Raw genomic sequence first — 23,396 nt, 5'->3', positions numbered from 1 at the left:
CTGACAGTAGCCAGAAGCAGAATAGTTCTAAGATACCACTGGGGAACTTTTCCTGTTTCCACCATTCTCAAGTTTAAGGCTTATTTAGTCAGAAAGTTCATTTGGCCTGTTGTACTTAATGCTCTGGTGTATTTTTCTTCTGTGAATAGATCTGGCTGCTTTGAACCTATTTATGCTTTTGGTCTACATGATGTCTTGTGGCAATACATGGTTCTTTAGTTGTAAGCAGTGTGGACAATATTTCCTGTTTTTTATTTTAGAAGTGCTGTCTTGCAGTTTCATTTTATACCTGCAAGTCCTTGTCATATGAAAAATAGTGAATAACACCTGTAGTTTTAGTTTACATTCTGTTGAAGACATTTCTGTCCTGTATTTGTTTGGATATAATTTTCAGGCTTACTCAAATCTCTATTTACATTCTAATTCATGTTCCATATGAAATGCCTATATCCAGCATCTCTAGTCACATCTTGTCTCTAATGTCTGGATTCTGAATCAGGAACAAATTTTGAAAGTGCTGAGAGATAAGGGATCTCTTCTTTCACTGGATAGCCAGAGGGAATTGATGGCCTGTTCTCACTGAAATCCCAATTGAAAGTGGTCTGCTCCATCTGTCAGCATATTTAGATAGAGGGGATCACAAAAATAAGGCAAGGGCTTCTTAAAAGGTCCTCTTAACCACCCTTGTGTTCTGATACAGAAGCAGTTGTAGAGTGAGCTATGGTGCTTGAATGGTGAGTGAGCTACGTAGTTTTTCCAGAGATAGAGAATTTTCGAAATACTACTTGGCTTATTGTGAATGCATTGTACAGTGTGTCTCTGAAGATCAGTTCCCTGAAGTGCTATATTTACTGTTTATGCCTGTGTTTTCTGCCTTAAACAGGAAAAAGGAAACAAGGAGCAGGATGCTGCTATCAGAGCTTCTCATCCAGCCCTACCTAGTACTCTCTGACTTCAGGAGTCCCTCATACCTGAACAAGAAGTATGATGTAAACAAGAGAAATTGTTCTGACAGTGGAAATTCTGGCTTTTGACTTCCCAGAGTCCTGCATCCCTCCCCTGTTGCATCACTTACATGTGGTCCCTTCATGTGACATAAGAGGGCTTGGGAAAGGCAGTGCTCCAGCTAGGTTTTTTTCTTGCTGCCAGAAAAATTCTTTCCAGTCTGCTCTCTCTTGTCTGGATCAGAGGAGCCCCTAGAAGAGCGGGCAGCCAGGAAGGATCCTCAAGCTGGATGAATCACCCTGTTGAATCCTTTAAGGCTCACATAGTACTATTGGAAAGAGGAGGTTTTTGTTAGCCTTGAGTGAGGCTCAGTGATTGCTTCTAGACTTGAAACATTCTGCAAATCAGTCTTTAAACTGACATTAAGTTGATGACATTTTTATGTATAGAAAAGCAATTTTATGTAATGTTGAGGTTTTAGAAGAATTAAGTTATTTTGTTTCTCTTCAGAGACCTGCTCATTTTGAGTCTTAGTAAAAAAGGGATTCTGTACTTGCTTGTGGACGAATACAATAGGTAGATTGAGTGGAATGTTTAGCTGATCTTTCAGACAATTTGACATTGATCCTGCAAACACCTCAGCACGTGCTTAACTTTGATCCTTTTTTTTTTTTTCACGTTATTAGAACCACTAACTACTGTGTACTCAGAGTTCAGTTGTGGTTTGCAGTAGCAGAGCATTTGAATATGATTTGTTTGTTTAAAATATGCACTATATAGAGACTGCAGAGCAGACTCATTTGGGAATAATGTTGCCATTTTGTAACAGGGAAGGATGCTAAAATCTAGAAATGTCTGAGCCAGCTAACTCAATGAAACATTTTTGGCAAGATTGTCTTTTTTGAATCTGGCTTTTCAATATAATTACAAATCAAGTAAAGTTGACTATTTGTTTTGTTTAAGACTGCTCCTATGACAGAATTTACTATTTTGTATAGACAGGTGATATGGCAGGTCAGAAAAGGATTCTGTATGTCTGTGGTGACTATATTTTACAGTGTTTGATAGGTTTTTTATGGAAGCCATTTGGTGATCTCATCAAGTCTATTGTTTCATTACTATCAGATTCAGCGTGTTTGTGATTAAATCAGCAGAGTGAAGAACATGAAGGGAGTGCTATTCGCTTTGCAATCATTTCCATCTGTTATAAATTTTTATCAGATGTTGGGAAACAGCAGGCAAAACTCAGAGCAAGTGTTTTATCCAATTTCCAAGAAACAGTGATATGTAATTGGCATATATTGTGCTCTTAGTTTAATCTCTCCATTTAGATATTTAAAATGTCCTATGGTATACCAGTGTTAATAGAGTATATAGAAAGCTATTTCCATCAATCCTCGCATTATTTTCTTTTGAAGGCTCTGATGCTGATATAAATATTTTGGTACTTAGTAAGAGTGAGCACTGATGACATTTTTCATAAAATGGAGAATCAGAGTGAGACTTGGAGAGGAAAACCTCCATTAGGCATATGCTGCTGTCCTGAGCGTCTTTGCTGACGTTGATGTTGTAGGAATCTGCAAGTGTAATTGACTGCCCAGTGGCCAGTACAATTTGCCTCAGAGAAGTGGGAGAGGAATCCATCAGCAATACACATAAGCTGATTTATAATTAGAAGGCCCCAAGGAATGAAGTCTCCTGTTTCTTCTGAAACTCATTTCTAGTGTTAATTGTTCTAAATAGATGTTCCTGGTTTTCATAGAAATGTCTGAGATACTTTCAATAATGTGAAAGTTTTTACTCCAAAGAAGTAGTCCACAAAAGAATTGTGTGGTCTCATCTGAAGAGTGAAAAGTATTTTATCTTTTTTTTTTTTCTAAATTACTGAGATTTTACTCACTGTCTCCTTGACTCAGATATTAGAAGTTTGCAGTATTTGTGGTTTTCCTACCCTTTTTCATGTTTCCTCTGTTTCATTTTCTTTCTGAAATGAATAGTTCCATTTTTCTCCATCTTTATGTCAGGGGCAATTTTTCATGGTGGGAATAATCTTTGTCATCCTTTCTGGAGTTTCCTGTATTACTGTGTTGGCTGTTTTGACATGGGATATCCAGTTTCTTTTACAGTAGTCTAAATTGAGCAATATTGTCTGTCTCTTGTAGTGCTACTATAATGCTTTTGTATTATTGTCCTTAATAACTGTACATTTTATGTTGTTTTCCACAACTACATATTAGTAGAGGTCTTCATTGAGCTGCCATTAGTAAAGTTCAGAGGCTTTTCATGAACTCATTCTGTTACTGGAGAGCTGTGTAAGGCATACAAGGATTTCCCTCTGCAGAATCTCTTTCAATTTTGTAAGAGAATTTAACCAGAATTTCTGAGAATCTGACTCTGCCATTTGTTCCATTCTCCATTCCTGAGTGTGTTGGTTTTGCGTGGCAAGGTTTTGGTAGCGGGGGGGCTACAGGGGTGGCGGCTTCTGTGAGAAGCTGCTAGAAGCTTCCCCTGTGTCTGATAGAGCCAATGCCAGCCGGCTCCAAGACGGACCCGCCACTGGCCAAGGCCAAGCCAATCAGCGCCTCTGTGATAACTTATTTAAGAAAGACAAAAAACAGTTAGCGCTTTTGCAGCCAGAGAGAGGAGGGAGAAGATGTAAGAACATCTGCAGACACCAAGGTCAGTGAAGAAGGAGGGGGAGGAGGTGCTCCAGGTGCCGGAGCAAGATTCCCCTGCAGCCCATGGTGAAGACCATGGTGAGGCAGGCTGTCCCCCTGCAGCCCATGGAGGGAGGATGAGGGGGTGTAGAGATTCCACCTGCAGCCCGTGGAGGACCCCACGCCAGAGCAGGTGGAGACACCTGAAGGAGGCTGTGGCCCCATGGGAAGCCCACACTGGAGCAAGCTCCTGGCAGGACCTGTGGACCCGTGGAGAGAGGAGCCCACGCCAGAGCAGGTTTGCTGACAGGACTTGTGACCCCGTGGGGGACCCACGCTGGAGCAGTTTGCTCCTGAAGGTCTGCACCCCGTGGAGGAGACTCACGTTGGAGAAGGCCGTGAAGGACTGTCTCCCGTGAGAGGGACCCCACGCTGGAGCGGGGGAACAATGAGTCCTCCCCCTGAGGATGAAGAAGCGGCAGAAACACCGCGTGATGAACTGACCGTAACCCCCATTCCCCATCCCCCTGTGCCACTGAGGGGGGTGGAGGTTGAAGCCGGGAGTGAAGTTGAGCCTGGGAAGATGGGAGGGGTGGGGGGAGGTGTTTTTAAGATTTGGCTTTATTTCTCATTCCTCTACTCTGTTTTGCTTAGTAATAAATAAGATGAATTCCCTCTCTAAGTTCGGTCTGTTTTGCTCGTGATGATAATTAGAGAATGATCTCTCCCTGTCCTTATCTCGACCTGTAAGTTTTCTTTCATTGTACCTTTTCTCCCCTGTCTAGAGAAGGAGGGGAGTGATAGAGTGGCTCTGGTGGGCACCTGGCCCTCAGCCAGGGTCAACCCACGACACTGAGTTAAAACCATAAAAAATCACCTTATTTTGTCTGGGCTTGACTGAGCTCCTGGTTTTGGATCTTCTGGAAACGTTATCATCACGTTCCTCACTCAGTTTTTTCAGAGTGTGTAACTTGAAGTATTAACTTTGTTATATTGAAAGGTAATTGCTTATTCTTGTCTCAGTTTGCCTGTTTTTTTTAACCGTGTACTTGGTTTTCAGTCCATTTCTCACCATTTGCTTTCTCTTTTTTAAAAGGCTCATTGTAAAGGCTTTTTGAGTATCTAAAATCTTGTTGTCCATTACTCTGTTCATCCACACCTCCACCAACACATTGGAATGAAACTACTAAATTTGTGAGACAACATAGAGACTCACTCTTCAAGGTGGTGTTTATTTTATTAGTTACTTAAAAGTACTCACCAGAAGCTGCGATGAGGTTCACTGGGCTTTCCTTGGTCATGCCTTTTGTTCTAAAGGTACAGTGCTTGTTACTATCTGGTCATCTGATACAACATTGTTTTTAAGGTGAGTTAGTGGGACAGCCATTACTGAGTTCCTTCCAGAGGATGTACTCTGAAGCTTTATCACACCTTAATTGGTGGATATCACTTCTTCTGACACCTCTCTCTCTCTGGTCTTGTCTCATCTTTATGTCCAGATCAGATCAGGTTCTTAGAGAGTTATCTCCCAAGCATCTTCTTTTGAGAAAGCTGACACAAATCAATCATTTATCAGCAGCGGTTTTGTTTTACTTTATTATTCCCTTTAATCCCATGTGACTTAATGACCTCTTCCTTTTTTTATGTTTTCTTGTTTTAGTTAATTCAATCATTATAGCATTAATACCATCAGCTGTTTCCTCTTTAAAACTCGTCATAGCCCCTTTATACATCTTCTAAGATACGACCTTCTACAATCTATTGTTACAGCCCTAGCTTTTTTAGGTTTACAAATACAGAATTATTTGGTTCGCATAATCTCTTAAACCTTGTTTAGTCACACTGTTAAATTTCTTGGTTTTTTGGTCCTTTTTTTGTGAGCTTTGCATTGTATCTAATACTCTCTTTGTTTTACAGAAAGCATCCATGTTACTTCTAAAGCATTTAGTACTTTTACCTAAGACATTAGAACTTGTCTGACTTACCTGGTGAAACCACCCTTCCGAATTTTCAGAATGATTTGGTTTGCTTCCTCTAAGATGGTAAAAAAGATAACACAGTTTTCTTGATTTGAAAGTAAGAATAATTAAAGACAACAATTACTGGCTAATAGAAAAATATATTGAATTGGTGTACTAAAACAGATTCTGCTAAACTCAGCTATTTCCTGAGCAAAAGCAACTAGGCTGTATGTATATGATAGAACTTACCCTGGATTAATCAGGAAGAAATGAAGGAGAGGGAAGTATAGAACAAGTTCTGTAAAACAGGTAAGAAGTTGGTTGAAGGAGAACATAAATTATGTTGAAAGAGCAGCTATTTTTTTGGGTCACATTTATTAGGATAGTTCTTACTTCAAGTTTTCAGTAAAACTTTAAATATGTAAAAAAAACCCAAAGTTTGAATGAAGGTTGTAGATAGCACAAACTTGGAAAATAATACTAATGAGATAGGAATAACTTTGAATATTGTAATGGAAAATTGGATGATCTCAAAAGCTTGAATGATACAAATAGAGTGAAACTTAACAGTCATAGGATCATGCGGTAAGGAACTAAAACAAGAATTCATCCTGCAAGCCATCATTTGAAAGTGACAGAGGAGGATGAGAACCTCTTAATTACAACAGCTGTGAATGACCAATGTGGTGTGCTATTACAAAAAAAGAAAAAAAAGGAAAATGCCTTTCTATCAAACATTAACTGAGGCATTTGCAATCCAGATAGGTAAACCATTGATGTGGATGAGAGACGCTGGCAGTCTCCTCCAGTTTTTGTTTATCTGTTTTAGTTTAACAGTGTTGCCTATCTTACATTAGCCAAAGTTAGGCTCTTCTCTTACATTGGGAAAATTTAAGTTCTCCTATCTGTTCCAGAATCTGCTGTGAACATAAAAGTACAGCTAGTACATAAAATCAGCCTTAAGCTAAAACTATGATATATGGTTCTATACATGCCCTAATGCATACATCTGCAGTTTCTGGCAGTGTAACTGGTGGCTGAACAATGTAAGTGAAGAAAGTTTGTAGGGAAAGCTAAAACCTTTTATTAGGCAAACTGTGGAAGAAAAATAAACTAGCTGAAGAAGAGTTCATGTGCCCTGAAACCTGTGGGGTTTTTTCTCTCTCCATCTGTCTCAGCTGCTGTAATGAAATATACTGCTTTTTCCTTAATATCTTTCTTCTTTTTGCACAAGTTTATACTTCATGCTCAGTCTGCAGGCCCTGCTGTTTTGCTAAGCTTCTCCCAACAGAGTAAAATGGTAACTTTCTTCATCAGTCGCAGCCTTTGAGAGTTCATTGCTGAGTACTGAGACTGCTGACATACAGTGTAGTTTGTAGTCAAATATGCATAATTACATTAAAATAGAGTGCCAGTTATCTGATGCTTTAATTATATGATCGACTTATTTACACTCAGGTTTATGGAAATTGAAAGACAGTAATGGTTGCCCATACAGTCTATTAGATTTCAGCATTGAAATCTCTCACTAGGCCTAGATAAAATATATAAATACAGGCAATTCATCCATAAACTCTTTCAGTGCAGGAGTTTTTTTTAAACAAAGTGTTATGGTACTATTTGCAATTTATAATATACCAAGTACTGTTAAAGTCAAAACCAGAATTAACTATTAGCGTTAGCACAGGTGTCTGTATAGGGCCCAGAAGCTATATTAAAATATTTCGTTTATAAGTTTCCAGTGTCAAGACCTGCTGAATACGTCTTCCACCATTTTTATATCATCATGTTATTTGAGATACAACTGTGATGTACCATTTGCAGAAGATAGACAGACATACATCTGACTCCTACAGCAAAACCAGGCTGGCAGAAAGACACAGTGCATATTCCAAACCCATAATTTTCATTCTCATTTTTACAGTTGTAAAAATTTTGCAGTGCCAGAGATGAACAGTAATGTAATCCAGAGAAAAATAAGATTCTTGAACCATAGGAAGGTCTTAGATCTGCATGCCAAATGGGGGAATTTGCTGTCCATTCCAAGAATTGTATGTTCTGCAGGTATCCCAAGGGGCAGAAGGGGGAATATCAGAAAAGGCTCCAGTGCAGGCTTCCCACAGGGTCACAGCCTCCTTCAGGTCTCTTAGCCTGCTCCAGTGTGGGGTCCTCCATGGGCTGCAGGTGGAATCTCTGGTTCCCATCGTCCTTCCTCCATGGGCTGCAGAGGGACAGCCTGCCTCGCTATGGTCTTCATCGTGGGCTGCAGGGGAATCTCTGCTCTGGTGCCTGGAGCACCTCCTGCCCCTCCTTCTGCACTGACCTTGGTGTCTGCAGATGTTCTTATATCTTCTCACTCCTCTGGCTGCAAAAACTGCCGCTAGGTTTTTTTTTCTGTCTTAGGTATGTTATCCCAGAGGTGCTACCACTGTCTCTGATTAGCCCAGCCTTGGCCAGTGGCAGGTCCATCTTGGAGGTGGCTGGCATTGACTCAGGGGAGGCTTCTAGCAGCTTCTCACAGAAGCCACTACTGTAGCCCTCACCCCCCCCACCCCCACCCCCCCCGCTACCAAAACCTTGCCACACAAACCTGATACCATGTTAGGAAGAAATTCTTTACTGTGAGGATGGTGAGGCACTAGAACAGGTTGCCCAGAGAGGTTGTGGAGGCCCCATCCCTGGAAGTGTTCAAGGCCAGGTTGGGTGGGGCTTTGGGCAACCTGGTCTAGTGGAGGGTGTCCCTGCCCATGGCAGGGGGGGTGGAACTAGATGATCTTTGAGGTCCCTTCCAACCCAAACCATTCTATGATTCCACAGATGGGGAATCTACAGCCTCTCTGGGCAACATCTTCCAGTATTTCACCACTCTCATTGTAAACAATTTCTTCCTTATAACTAGCCTGGTCTACCCTGTTTCAGTTTAAAACCATTACGCCTTGTTCTCTCGCTACAGGCCCTACTAAAAAGTCTGTCCCCATCTTTCTTAAAAGCCCACTTTAAGTACTGAAGGGCTGCAATAAGGTCTCCCCGGAGCCTTCTCCAGGCTGACCAATCCCAAATCTCTCAGCCTTTCCTTATAGGAGAGGTGCTCCAGCCCTCTCATTATCTTCAGGGCCCTCCTCTGGACTCACTCCAACAGCTCCATGTCTCTCTTGTACTGCAGACCCCAGAGCTGGATGCAGTACTCCAGGTGGAGGTCTCACAAGAGCGGAGTAGAGGGGCAGAATCCCCTCCCTTGATGTGCTGGTCACACTTCTTTTGATGCAGTCCAGTACACGGCTTTCTGGGCTGTGAGCACATATTGCCAGGTCATGTCCAGCTTTTCATCCACCAGTACCCCCAAGTCCTTCTCCTCAGGGCTGTTCTCAATCCATTCTCTGCCCAGCCCGTAGTTGTGTTTGGGAGTGCCCCAATCCATGTGCAGAACCTTGAACTTGGCCTTGTTGAACTTCATGCAGTTCACATGGGCCCACTTCTCAAGCTTGTCCAGGTCCCTCTGGATGGGAGGGTTCCTTCCCTCAGACATGTCAACCACACTACTCAGCTTGGCGACACCTGCAAATTTTCTGAGGGTGCACTGGATCCCACTGTCTGTGTCATTGGGAAAGGTACAGTACTGGTTCCCTGACGAACAGCACTCATTACTCGTCTCCATCTGGACATTAGGCCATTGACCACTACTCTCTGGATGCAGCATTTCATTTAATTTGTATAACTGAATTGGAAAATTAAAGACAGAATGAAGTCTTATCAAAATAGAAGAATTGTTCAGGGATACCCAAGTTTGATGTGGAATAAAGTCACACTGGGAAGGAAACGGGGGGAGGGGAATGGAAGTAGGTTGTATATTATCTGCTATATTAAGATGGTAAAATCATTATACAGAAAACAAAAAAATTATTCAATAGGTATTTATGTTCTGTATGTAGAAGTAGTAGAATAGAATAGTAGTAGAGTAGAATAAAAAGTTTACATCTATTAAAAAGCAGGAAGTTGGGCAGCATCTTTTCAGATTAAGCATTTTCTGATAACAGGCCTAGCTAACTTAAGTCTGAGAACTTGGAATCTCTAGGAATTAGGACCTTCTGTGTTCTGTACAAAAACCTGTTTGTTTTTGTGCACACATACAAATGAAATGAAGTTCAAAAGAAGTCATCACCCTACAATTCCAAGTCTTTGTTTAAAAAAGGCTGTTGTGTTGTGAATAATGGTATTACAGATAAGAATCAAGCAAGGTTGTGGAGTTTCCATCTTTAGATATTCAGAACCTGACTGGACAATGCTCTCAGCAACCTACTTTGGCCCTGCTCTGAGCAGGGGAGTTGGACTGGCTGATCTTCAGAGGTCCCTTCCAACCTCTGATTCTATGAAGACAGATAGTTCATTTGGTATTGGCACAAGGACTTGCAAATTTTGGTTTCTTCTTTCTAGTCTTATCACCTGATTATCATTCTGTAAAATTTGTAAAATTAAATGAATCTTCATATGTAATAATTTATGCTTACATACATACCATGTATTTGTCACTTAACAACTACATTGCCTGTCCATCTGAGAATTCCAGGATGCTAAGATTTATTACTTCAGTAAATGGAATTTTATAACATATGTAATATTTATTTGGCAGTGCCTCTGTTTCAAATTCTCTTTGTGTGGTTCTCAAGGTTAAATATTATGATGTTAAATTAAAAATACAGATGGAGGTTCTTTGTTTTATTATTCACGTCCTTGACATATTTGTAACGGGGTCTTAAAATAAGTCGTCTGTTACGTTCTTTTGTTGTCTCTGCTAATGAAAATATGAACTTTTTTAGGTTCTAATTGATTTTTAAGCCATGTTCCTAGCATCACTGAGTTTATATGAGAGATTTACTGCCCGTTAACTTTGATTCTGTTTCTCCTGAGTGGTTTTACATTCCCGGAAGATTAAATTCTTGTAAATATTTTTCTCTTTGCAGTGAGGAGCTACGGAAAGAAGCACGACAGCTGAAACGTGAACTGCTGGAAGCAAAGCAGAAAAAAGAAGAAAGAGCTTTAAAACCCAAAGAGAAGGAAGGTAAGAGTATATTATAGCAGGTGTTGTGTAGGTCTCCAGTTAACATTCCAGTTTTAATTTTTTTTTTTTTTTAGTCCTGTGTTTCATGTGGATAAATGTTTTCCGTAAAATGATAGAAGTATAATTTCTGGAGTGGATTCTTGGTCCAGTTCTCAATACCCTAAGAAACCTGGAAGAAAAAATAAAATTATTCAGAAAGATTTCCAGATGACACACAATTTAGAAGAGTGGTAGAAAGTGTAACACGATTTTTAGAAAAACTCAGGGATTCTCTTGAATAGCAGGTGAGCTTGATCGGCAACGAGTTTGCTGTCTTGAACTTGTATATGAAATCTGGCACCAAATTTTACAAAGTAGTGGCTCTGAAAAAGTTCAAGGAATCATGCTCAGTCACTGAATGAATATAAGCTCTCATTGGCAAGAAAACACATGCTGTTACTGGCTGTGTAAAAAAAGAACTGCAAGCAGAAGCAGAGAAAAGGTAAAGAGTAGTCCTTATGTTCATATGTGATAAATTATATTGAATAGTGCCAAATATGGCAGATGTAGTACTATCGCTTAAGCATTATCCCTTTTCTGGTGCCAGTTAAGTCAGACGACTTGTTGCGGAGTAATGTGAGTAAATCTACCTTTACAGTGACAGACTGAAGCAATACTCTGGTAATATTCATAGTTACTACTAACGTAGAGTTTTGAAGGATGCCTTTTATTCAAGAAAAGGGAGCTTATGTACCAGGGTTGTTGGCTTTTTTACTTTCTTTGAAATAAATAGTAGGTAGGAGAGAAACTTGTTGAAAATCTGTAGGTAACAGCTAATGGTGAAAATAATCTTGGGTTTCCTTTTTGTGGTTACTGTGAGAGCACAAGAAGGGGTCTGTTCCAGTACCTGTTGAGAAAGATACATGGCAGGGAAGAACCTATTCAACAAGTTCTTGGAGTACCTTATTTAAAAATTCTAAAAATGAACATGTTCTAAAATTTAAGACAAAATTAAAAAGACATTAAATGAGATGCAACTGGTGAAAGACAAAATGATTAATGAAAATACAGTAAGAGGAGACAAATGAGCAAGGAGAGAGTTGGTTGTCTTTGGCTAAACAAAGAGGAAATAAGCTTGAATCCTTCTTTTTGCTCTGTCTTTAGCATAGTGGTCAACTTTGATCATATGGTTACATATGATCGGTGACATTGAAGGAAGCACACAAGTACAGAACAAGCAACTAGAGACTACTTGGATAAATTAGGTGCATTAAAATAATTTTAACTTGATGGCATTCACTGAAGCATATTAGGGAGTTGACTAAACAAGTCCCAGAGACATTAACAAAATGCTTTAAGAGAATTGTTTGTAATCAGACTGGAAAGGAGGATTCCTGGGAATCTGTTTATTAGTGATCTGCAGAAAACAACAGATTACCTTTATTAAATTTGCAGACTAAAAAAATATATGAGACAGGGAAGGGGAAGATGAAAGAAAAAGAAAAATGCAAACTTAAGTGCTAAGGTTGGATTTTTCTACGCAGTTGTTAAAGTGAAGAGCTGAGTGGCTCACTCTCTTTCCTTCCGCTAGTCCATGTTGGAGATTTTACTGATCTGATTCAGTTTAAATTGGAAGAAAAGTGTTCCTTTTTTTCTTTGATAGGATAGTTTTGTGCTGAGTCTGTTCATAGAAGTTAAAAGCCAGGTCAAGATAAACAAAATATGTTTACCTTGGGAGATCTCAGGGAAAACATTATAGTAGGTGGCTGTATCTCAATTACAAATTAGAAGCTGCACAAACACAAGGTGTTAGGTAGCACTGAGGCAGCTTAAAATCTACAGAACATAAATAGATAGCTGAGAGCAAGCTGATAGTGCCATGCTAATGAAAAAGACTAAAGTATACTGTAAAACATATAAAATGGACAAGCGTATGCAAGACACGCTCATTTTCTGTTCAGCCTGAGCAGGTCTTCAGCCTGAATCTTTTGCCCAGTTTTGGTGACTCCACCTGAAAAAAAGATGAGGCATCTTAAGGGAGCACAGAGGAGAGCAACAAAGGTGACTGATGATCTGGAAGCGTAATATTTAAAGATTGTAAGACTTGGGGCTGTTTAGTTTAGAGAAGAGATGACTTTCTTGATGATCATTAATATGTCTCCTTTTACAATGTTAAAGGCCACCATGGAGAGGAAGTTATTCTATGTAATCCCTGTGGAGAGGACACGAGATAATACACTTCAATTGCAGCTGAAGAGACGTAGGTAAAATGTTAGGGAAAACTTCCTAAAGATAAGTTCTGGAATAGACGACCTACAAAGTGGAACTTTTCAACAGCAGATCAGGCAAATACTTCTTAGGACTGATGTAGAAAAGGTTGATTCTGCCTTTTGAAAGGAATGGGTGTAGATGTTCTGGTTTTCCAAGGTTCTGTGAAGCACAACTTAATCTAAAGAAAGGTAAGATGTGACCTGGAAGAAGGTTTTGATGAGGAGGAGACACTAAGCATCTTGTTAATGGTGATAGTAACTGGGTGGAAGCATTACTAAAAGCATTGTATTTACCATCACTGTGAGTCTTTAAATCTAGAGGTTAAAATAAAGGTTTGGTCGTAGGTCTGCTAAAATATTTCAGTGAGGCAGTACTCTCTTTACATTTTACTTTCCCTTCAAATAACTTATTCTGGTTATCTAGTGAGTTATTTTGTCTGTACTCTGAAAAGAAAAAGTCAATGTCCTAATGATGTTTCCCTTTTTGAGGAAGTCTTGCACAAAGAAATGTAATTCACTGTATGATCAAAGGAAGTAAATTTTCTGGTGGCAGAGAACCTGCCATTACAAAATCTGCACCCAAAGAATAAATGTTAAAAACTCATTAAAAATAATTGATACGGTCTTGAAGAAGAGTGAACTATTCCTACATTTATCTAGAATGAACACGTAGAGCTTAAAGGTGACGACTGAAAGGCAGATGGGAGATTTACTGTATGACTGGCATATAGTTTCAGTAATAAAGGATTCTGGATTAAATATAAGAACAGCTATAATTATGGGATGAGTTTATGATGCCAGATATTTAAAAGTGATCAAAACACCATTGTGAAATATCAGAATTTACTGAGCATTACTGCATGACCTTTTCATTAGACATTTAATTGAAAAATAGATTAATGGTCCTCTGTCTAGCCATGGACACATATTAACACTAGTAGCATAAAATAGCCATGAAGTTGCCATAAATAGCATGTATTTTGAGGCCAGGATTTAGTTAAACCAATATGACAAAATTTTAAAAGTTAATCATTGTGGGAAAGCATGTAAACAAAATATGTAGTTGTGACCATATTCTTTTCTTTGAATAGCTAGTTTGCCAAGAGAAATGGCCCTGTAGGATAACCACAAATAGTCCTTGGGAAAAGGGGGTTTTTTATAAATAAGTAAAATTTGTAATCTCCCATTCCTGTTTCTAAGGGATTTCTGTGGTGTCTAATAAAATCCATATATTAATAGCTAGGTAAATAATCAAAACTTACTTTTTTTGTTTTCTTCATCCATGCTTTAATATTTTTTCTACCTCTGAATCCTTTTTCAGCTCTCAGTTTGGATACTTTTTCAGAGCCAGTGGCAATCAAAACAGAACTAGGTAGAGATTCAAGCCCAAGTAAATTTTTTTAATCTGTCCATAAAAGGTCAGGAATCAGATTGTAGTTGCTGATTTATCAGGACAGCAGCTCACTTGTTGCTATCACCAAAATTCAGACTAAGAGGGAGGAACTGAGCTTTTAAATAAAGGAGAGATTTTAAAATGTAGGGTGTCTTTTGCAGCGTTTTACAGATCACATTGTGTATGTCATTTGAAGTTTCATTTACTGCTTTTAGTAAGTAGATTATTTTGTAAGGAAGTAGATTTAGTTAGTAAATAAACTCAATGCCTAAATTTGTTTAGTAAGGAAGCTTTCTGTTTTTTACGGAATTGAGAATAGCAATAGCATATTCTGTGCCTTGGGATGCTTGGACCACATTTGTGACATACAGGAAAAACTAAGATACTAGAAATACATTTTAGATTTTTCAGGGAAAAGGAAAGTGTTTTGGTTTTCTTATTTAAAAGTAAATAATATGTGTGCAAGTATTAGCTGCACCAGAATCCACCTAACATTCTCAAACATTAACACTTAATGATTCAATAACATGCTTAAATTATTTGTAATACAAAAATAATTAGGTGATGAAAGTATCTAACATTTTCCTGTTGGCTGCCTTTGTCTTTACTTCAGCTGCTGTCAAAAAGTATCAAAATACTGGCAGGATCAACTGGCACTTGCTAAATATCTCTTCCTATAAGGCTGTCTTTCTGGGTAGTTACTATGATTTATGTAAAGTTTGTTAGTATGAAGTTTAAACTGGTCAATTTTCACTTCTGGATTCTACCCACTGCATTGTAGAAATCATTCTCCAGATGTCCTTCAGAAGCTTATCAATTTGTTGTCATTTGAATTGTCACAAAATTCCTCATCTGTATGGAAAGAACAAGTACAGTTGCATGATAGGTATGTTTCTGGTAAAGGATGAAAGAACTTGCAGGCCTCAAGAATACCTGGGGAAAGTTGAAATTTTAATAGGAATTTTAAGTAAAAGGTTACATCTGCATTAGTGTTTTACCGCAGTCCAGATGGGTGCTTTTGGATGAAGCCATACTGGAAGATGCATTCCAGGAGCACTCCTGCTGAGGTCCAGCTGGTAGTCTAAAATAGAACAGCCCCCAAAATATATCGTGAGCGTATCAGGGCCTCAGGATAACAGTTTTTCTCCTGTTTCATAGTATTGTTGGGTAATGTTGAAGTAGCCAGAGTTTTTCTTTTTTGAATTTCAGCCTAATAACTAGAGGTGACCCAAAGACACAAAAGACATCCAGAGCTAACGGGCTAAATTTTTAAAATGTTTGAGTCTGTTTGCATTTATGACAAAGCTTTTATTTTCATAGAATCATAGAATCATAGAATGGTTTGGGTTGGAAGGGACCTTAAAGATCATCTAGTTCCAACCCCCCTGCCATGGGTAGGGACACCCTCCACTAGACCAGGTTGCCCAAAGCCCCACCCAACCTGGTCCTAAACACTTCCAGGGATGGGGCCTCCACAACCTCACTGGGCAATCTGTTCCAGTGCCTCACCACTCTAACAGTAAAGAATTTCTTTCTAACATCTAATCTAAATCGACCCTCCTTCAGCTTAAGGCCATTGCCCCTTGTCCTGTCACTCCATGACCTTGTGAACAGTCCCTCACCATCTTTCCTGTAGGCCCTCTTCAGGTACTGGAAGGCTGCAATTAGATCTCCCCGGACCCTTCTTTTCTCCAGGCTGAACAACCCCAACTCTCTCAGCCTGTCCTCATAGGAGAGGTGCTCCATCCCTCTGATCAGCTTTGTGGCCCTCCTCTGGAATCACTCCAACAGCTCCATGTCTCTCCTGTACTGGGGCCCCCAGAGCTGGACGCAGTACTCCAAGTGGGGTCTCATGAGAGCGGAGTAGAGGGGCAGGATCACCTCCCTCGACCTGCTGGTCACACTTCTTTTGGTGCAGCCCAGGACACGGTTGGCTTTCTGGGCTGCAGGTGCACACTGCTGGCTCATGTTGAGCTTCTCATCAATCAGTACCCCCAAGTCCTTCTCCTCAGGGCTGCTCTCTGCCCAGCCTGTAGTCGTGCTTGGGATTGCGCTGACCCACGTGCAGGACCTTGCACTTGGCCTTGTGGAACTTCATACGGTTCGCACAGGCCCACCTCTCCAGCCTGTCAAGGTCCCTCTGGATGGCATCCCTTCCTTCCAGCGTGTCGACCACACCACACAGCTTGGTGTCATCGGCAAACTTGCTGAGGGTGCACTCGATCCCACTGTGCATGTCGCTAACAAACATGTTGAACAGTGCTGGTCCCAGGACCGACCCCTGAGGAACACCACTCGTCACCGGTCTCCACTTGGACATTGAGCCATTGACCACAACTCTTTGAGTGCGATCATCCAGCCAATTCCTTATCCACCGAGTGGTCCATCCATCGAATCCGTGTCTCTCCAATTTAGTGACAAGGATGTCATGCAGGACAGTGTCAAATGCCTTGCACAAGTCCAGGTAGATGATGTCAGTTGCCCTTCCCTTATCCACCTTGTAACCCCATCATAGAAGGCCGCCAAATTTGTCAGGCACGATTTGCCCTTAGTGAAGCCATTGTGGCTGTCACCAATCACCTCCTTAGGTGGTTTGTATGGAGCTAAAAGCAGTTTTTTTGAAGTTTCCCTTTTTCACTCTAGCCACATACTCATATTTTTTCTCTAAGTCTTTTGGAACTTTTCAGTTCTGAGGCATCAGCTTTGAAGAAGGCAGAGATTAAAATTTAGAATACATGTTAGAAAGATTAAGTAGCAGCTTGTGACTGCTAACCTAATAATACTGCTATCTTGTAGTGATGTTGGAATAGTAATTTAAGAAGCATAATTTAATTGAGCAAAGGCCTCTAAACTTTCTTAATAATATTATGAAAACACTTAGAGTTGTAAATATTTCTACATATTTATAAAATTAGCATGGTATTGTACCTTAAACTTCACTTTGGTCTGTGTCACTATATTATACTTTATGGTTGCTGTGTTATCAAAATAGAAACAGGACTGAATATTTACACTGGATCTTAGGACATTGGGAAAAATTGTTAGAAAACTATGAATTTATTAATCATCAAGAAACAAAGGTAAATGTCATTAAATACTAGATTCCAGTACAGTTACTACTAGATTGGGGGAGGGAAGAGAGGTGTGGAAAATGTCGTTGAAAATAAATTGAGTCATGTTATGATCTTAAAAGGTTATTTCCCTAGTATTAAGGAAAAATAGTTTTACATCAAACTCATAAAATAAAGAAATTGGGAAAGCCACACTAGTGAAAGATATTTTAGGTTTGTACTAGAAAACAAACTGAACGTGAATTTACATTGTGATATGGCTGTGACTGTGTGGTCGTTGGTAGAAAGGCATTAACTATAAAAACACGGTTGTATTATTGCATTTGGTTCCAAGGAATGTACCAAAAAAGACATTGACGAATTAGGTACAAATGGACAAACCCCCCCCAAAGCTAGCAGAAGACTAGGTGAACTAATTTATTAGGAGATCCTTGAAGAGATGTCTAATTTACATAGGGAGGGGGATGGAAGGGTGGAATTCCAAATATTTAAAAATGGTAAGTGAAAGGAATGAAGGATACCTTTACTGTGAAACAGCCATTTACAGCTGAAGAGTAACAAAAGAGACTTTAGAAACACTTTAGTTTTAATATAATGAAATCTAACAGCAGTAAAAGTGTTATACCTAAACAAGTACTTTTGCCCCAAAGTTAAAAGCATTTTTTTATATCTCAGTTCACTTGGTTATTTTTTGTTTATTGGTCTGAATTTTCATCAGTGCAATAGAGCCGTCAACATGCAACACAGTCTGCTAAATGTATAACAGTTTACATATTCCACATTAGTTTATATATAAGAAATTGCTTATATTTAAAACCGACTACTATCAGGAAGTGAATGTGTATGTAGCAGGAGATTTTTCCATTGTTCTCTGCTTATCCTTTTGGGGAGTGTGGGATGGAGAGTGAGTTGTGTTATGCTGTATCAGGTATGTCTATGCAGATGCTCTGAGCTGGCTGCATTAGGAAAAACTGCTATTTCAGAGGCTATGTAACCGCATTAATATGATTCTGTGCTTGATTCATAAACACTGCATCTCAGCCAAAACTTTCAACTGTAGTGGGAGAAATTCACTGAAGACCACAGAACTGAGAGAATATGGCTTAAGTCATACTGGACTTTTTGCAGGATCAGGACTAATTCTGAGAGGATGCTAACGAACAGGTGGCAGCATGACCCATCTGTTTTACATCCACTGGCAGATCTTTGTTAGTATTGGTATCACATTTAGTATCACTACTTCAAATTGGTTGTTACATATTATACCTAATTTTTTTCTGTATTCAGAGATTAGAGTAATTAAGAAAAATTGGGAGATGAAAATTTAAGTGTTTACATTGTTTCAAGAGGACAGAGAAAAAAAACTAATTCCCTGCCTACATGTTTGATTATAACCAGCCTCCCGATTTATGAATAAGATTGTTGACTATGCCAGACTGCTGTCAAAACCTTACTTTAAATTAGATGTTTTTCTTTTATGTGACGTTTGCTGTAGTGATGCCAGAAATTACATCAAACACTATAATTTGAGTGCTGAATTACTTCAGCATTTTGAAGTATTTAATCAAATATTTGAAAACGATACACTTTTCAAAGTTATGTAGAGTAAACCTGTGAATATACTGAAATGAAATTTCCTTTAGATAAATACCATCTGCCCAGTTGTTTAACTATAGATTGGTTTTAAATAGTAGTAGCAGTACTTAAGAAGTAGTATTTTAGTTTTTCTTGTTAGAACATTTTTGTATACTATCTGATAATATGTGAATGATGAAATTTAATTGTCACACACGAGAAAACAGAAAAGCTACAAAATACTGTCTGAGCAGAGAAACCTAACAACTAATGTGAAAACCAAGATTCAAGTGTAAGAATTCTGCTGAGGCATAAAATATTTTCTGTTTTGTTTTTAATTGTGATATGGGAATCAAATGATTAAAGTGTTTAGAAACCTCAAAATCTAGCCAGGATGCCAATTTAATATGATGTTTTATTTCTGTTTTACTGTTAAGTTTGGGTAATGTCAGTGGCACTTAAAGATTTAAGTCCTGTCTTACACAGAAAGATGCTTTCTTGAAGTCTGAGACTAACAAAATTTTGCAGCCTTGAGAACATCATGAAAACAACAAATTCCAAATTTTAATGGTTTGGGGAATATGCAGCATAAATACATTAAATATTAAGTTTTTGCAGTATATACAGTACAGCTGCATTATATCAACGTATGCATCTTGAAATGTGTCACTTCTGCAAACCTTCTTTCACTATTTACATTTTTTTTTGTCAATTAATTTCATAAAATAATACCCACCATTCCTAGTCAGTCTCTTCCCTGCTGAAGTGAATGATTTTTCCTCTTCTGTCTCTGTCCGGAAAAGAAAAGAGGACAAAAACCTCACTGTAATCCAGCTTTGATTTTAATAGTAATCTTAAGCATGTGCTCAAAAACAACTGACATTAGAAAATTAACCACGTTTTAGAATGGGACTGTGTGCCTAAAAGCTACCAAAGTTCAGAAAAGATTTACTAGAAACTTCCACTGTTGCATATTAAAGTTTACACTGCTTTACAAATCAGTATGCTCTGCTCTTTCAAAGTGTTTTGAAGCTGTAGCAATTACTTCTAAGATTTTATTATTTGAGTTGGGTAAATGAACTAGTAACTTTGTTCTAGAACTGTTGCCTTTTTCACTGTAGCAAACTGAAAATCCAGTGATCAGTCCAACCCTGGAAGCTCATTCTGTAAGCAAAGCAAATCTATTCAGTTTTTCACGATTAGTAAATACTTCCTGACTCTTGCCTAACTTGTAAGCAAACAGTTGCTCTTCAGAAACTTAGGCAGGCTAGAGTTATAGTAACAGTAATGAATAATAGTTAAAGGTACAAAGAAAACCACAGGTAGAATTAGTCCTAAAAAAAAATATACTGGAGAGTATGTTCCAAGTTCTTCCAAGCATAACATTATTTCATATTGTATTTTCTGGTATATTAATTTTTATACCACTTTACAGTAAATTATTTTTTTATTTTCATAGGCATAATATTAAATGCTGGAAGAAGATTTTTTTCTTGGATTCTGGAAAAAGCGTTATCTGTCTTAGAACTTAATTATAGAAAGTGGCTTTATGTTCTCCATCTGTCACTTCTGACAGGAATTCCATTCATGAAATATTAAGGCATATCAGAATTTCTTTTGTAGTTCATAAGGGTTTTGTTTGGTTTGGAACAAAAATAGTTTTTCTTTTCAAGATTTGAATCTCATTAAGATTTTTAAAATCAGTACTGCATATCTTTTATAATTCCAGAAGATTGCAATGTAAACTGTATATTGATGAATAGCTGAAAGTGGAATGTACTGGACAAATGCAGGAATGTGTTTTAGGCCTTTTATTTTAATGCACAAAAACATTCAATCATAACTTTTATAATTTCAACCAAGGACTTGTCCAGGTTTGTGTGGTTTGTGTTTTGGGGTTTTTTTTTTTTTCCCTTTTAGTATTTAGTCTAGCTATACCATGCATTTCCTGAAATACCCATGTAGGAGGTCTGTCATCATATGAATTGTGTTATTGGAGTTGCTAAAGAATGCATTTGAGATACTGACAAAAGTTAATGGGTCCACCACATTTAAAACACATATAAACCCTGCTAAATAAACTGGGATGCCTTTTAATATGTATTTCTTTTTACGCTCTCCTTGTTATCTTGGTTCTGCATGAATTCATGATTATGTATGCAAAGTCCATTACAAAAGTTAATGGGATTACTTTTCTGAAGATCAGCATATAAGGAATGTTTTGTAAGGTAACATACTTCGGTCTATTTGTGTAAAAATCTTCATGTTGTCTGTACCTCATCAGAGAAAAAACAAACCAAAATTGTTTCATTGATCCTTGTCAGCACTGTAGGCTCTTTCTTTTTTATGGTGACATTAAACCTTCAGAAACAGAATGTATTTTTCTCTATCACAGTATGTATTGTTTCTACCCTTCTGAAGATTACTGTGTTTCTGGTAATACTTTCAGCAAACAAAACTGCTGCTTTTTCCAACAAATGTTTTATGCACAGCTTCCTTGTCTTTTTCTTAACGAGGAAACAAAATCTCTAGATTTTATACAGATTCTACCTCCTTGTACCTCCTTTATTACAAGGATAATCATTACAAGATTTGTCAAGTCTGATACCAATAAAAAAATTATAAAATAACAAAGTTCATACTGTGGAAAATTGTATGCATACTGTCAGAAATACATTTGTCCTAAATTGTACCGTACCTGTGCCACAACTGGTGTACGTGCTAATCCAAAGTTAGCCCATCTGCAATACTAGAAATGAAACCCAGGCATTAAGGCCATTATGAATGTCAGCATAAGTAGTGATCATACTTTTCTGATCTACCCCAGTCAGCAGGCCTAGAATTCATACTTCTTGGTTTTCATAAAGTAGAAGATAAAATTCAGTTGCAGTTTCTGAAATAGAGCTTGTTTGATGCAACTTTTGTTGAGTGTTTTTTATGCTATTAATATGCTATTACCAGGTGCTTTAGGAATTACTCTTCAAACTACTTTATCAAGCTTTCTCTTCTTCTCCGCTTCCTATTTAGGGATTGATCCAAAACCATCCAGACTGCCATTCAGTTCAGTTCAGCACCCTTGGATCAAGTTCTCATGTCTTTGTTATACTTCTGCAATTTTGTAGTTAAAAACTGACATCATTTGAACTGTTCCTAATTTAAGTGTGAGCAAAATAAACCCTTCTATATTTTTTTAAAATCAATCTCTTCCTTTCTGGTTTAAAGACTTCTGAATCTCCTCCTTAGTTTCAGGCTATCATTGGAAACCAGGTCCCAAAACCAAAGTTTTAGGTTGGATTACACCATCAGGTTGGCGTCTGTTACTCCTTAAAGGAATATTTCCGGATAGAAGAATCTGTCTGAAAGAAAATAAATTATTTAAATGCTAAAGGTTTTGTCACAGTAAGATGAAGGATCTCTTGGCAGTAACTCAAACTAGCTGAGGTTAGTAGCAATGTACTTACAAATTCTGTTAAAAGTAGGATGAAGTGTATTTTCAATAAGAAAGGTTGTCTTTTTCTTTCTTTTTTCCTGAAAGAATGTACATAGCAACTTGTTCAAACTAAGGAAATAGTCTTTCTTTGCCTGATGCTGTTTACACTTTGTGATGAGATTCCTCTAGGGCACAAGTGTGCAAGATCCCTGCAACTTATTTAAGCTAGTATCTTCTGCATCCTGCAATACTTAAATAAGTCACCTAATTGTTATTTCACTGCCGTATATCCATGTAATGTTTCATTCATTTTTGTCTGAATAAATCCTCTTGGATTGAGGAGTTTGGAGCTTAAATATTTTAATAGTGATGTAACGATCCTTGTAATTTTGCTGGATTAGCAAGATGGACCTAAGTTTGTCAAGCTTGATGTGAAGGTCAAGTCTATCATATGGTGCTGTGGTTCCTCTTTTTTCCAACTCTATTGCACAAGATTTATAGGAGGTCTGGGATGCTGACTGGGAAATATGAAGTAGTAGCCAGCAAACCATTTTTACATTTTAAAAGAGTTTTTACATTTTAAAAGGGTTCTTTCCACCAGCAAATCTCTCTTCCAGACGTTTTCTTTCACTTGCTAATTGCCTGAGTTTATTCATGCAGACTAGAAATAATTTTATCAAAGAATTGCTACTTATCAAAACTGAATATTTTATTTATATTTTAAAATAGTCACTGTTTGTTTTGAAATGATTGTTTGGTGTTTTCAGAAGTTTTAAAATGTTTATAGAAACCCATTGACTTAGGGACTCTTGAAAATCCTTCCTGTTGTATTACTTGCTTTTAATGTTGAGTAATAGGTTGTAAGACCTCACGGAGAAATACAAGCATGTCTTTAAGTCATTTTAATGAAAGGCGCAGAAATATGATGCATACAAGTGCATAACTGTTTTGGTTGACTCACTCTGAAGTTAGTTCAGGTGGATCTGATTATCTTTTCTGTGACTTGTGAAAAGGCTTTCCTAGGAGGCAGAATGAAATTGAGGATTAGAAAAACTCTGA

The 23,396-nt window shown here is 38.2% G+C and overlaps 1 protein-coding gene across 1 annotated transcript in view; it reads left to right on the top strand.

The window, feature by feature from the left end:
- CWC27 (CWC27 spliceosome associated cyclophilin) overlaps positions 1-23,396 on the top strand; it is a 128,905-nt gene that overhangs the window by 78,284 nt on the left and 27,225 nt on the right. The window contains exon 11 of the mRNA XM_075739432.1: positions 10,522-10,619. Within this exon, the coding sequence (XP_075595547.1) occupies positions 10,522-10,619 (98 nt within the window). The remainder of the gene's footprint in view (positions 1-10,521; positions 10,620-23,396) is intronic.

The sequence above is a fragment of the Balearica regulorum genome, chromosome Z (assembly GCF_011004875.1).
Source record: "Balearica regulorum gibbericeps isolate bBalReg1 chromosome Z, bBalReg1.pri, whole genome shotgun sequence".
NCBI classification, from domain to species: domain Eukaryota; kingdom Metazoa; phylum Chordata; class Aves; order Gruiformes; family Gruidae; genus Balearica; species Balearica regulorum.
Note: the sequence above shows the minus strand (reverse complement) of the source record. Positions and strands in the feature narration are given on the sequence as shown.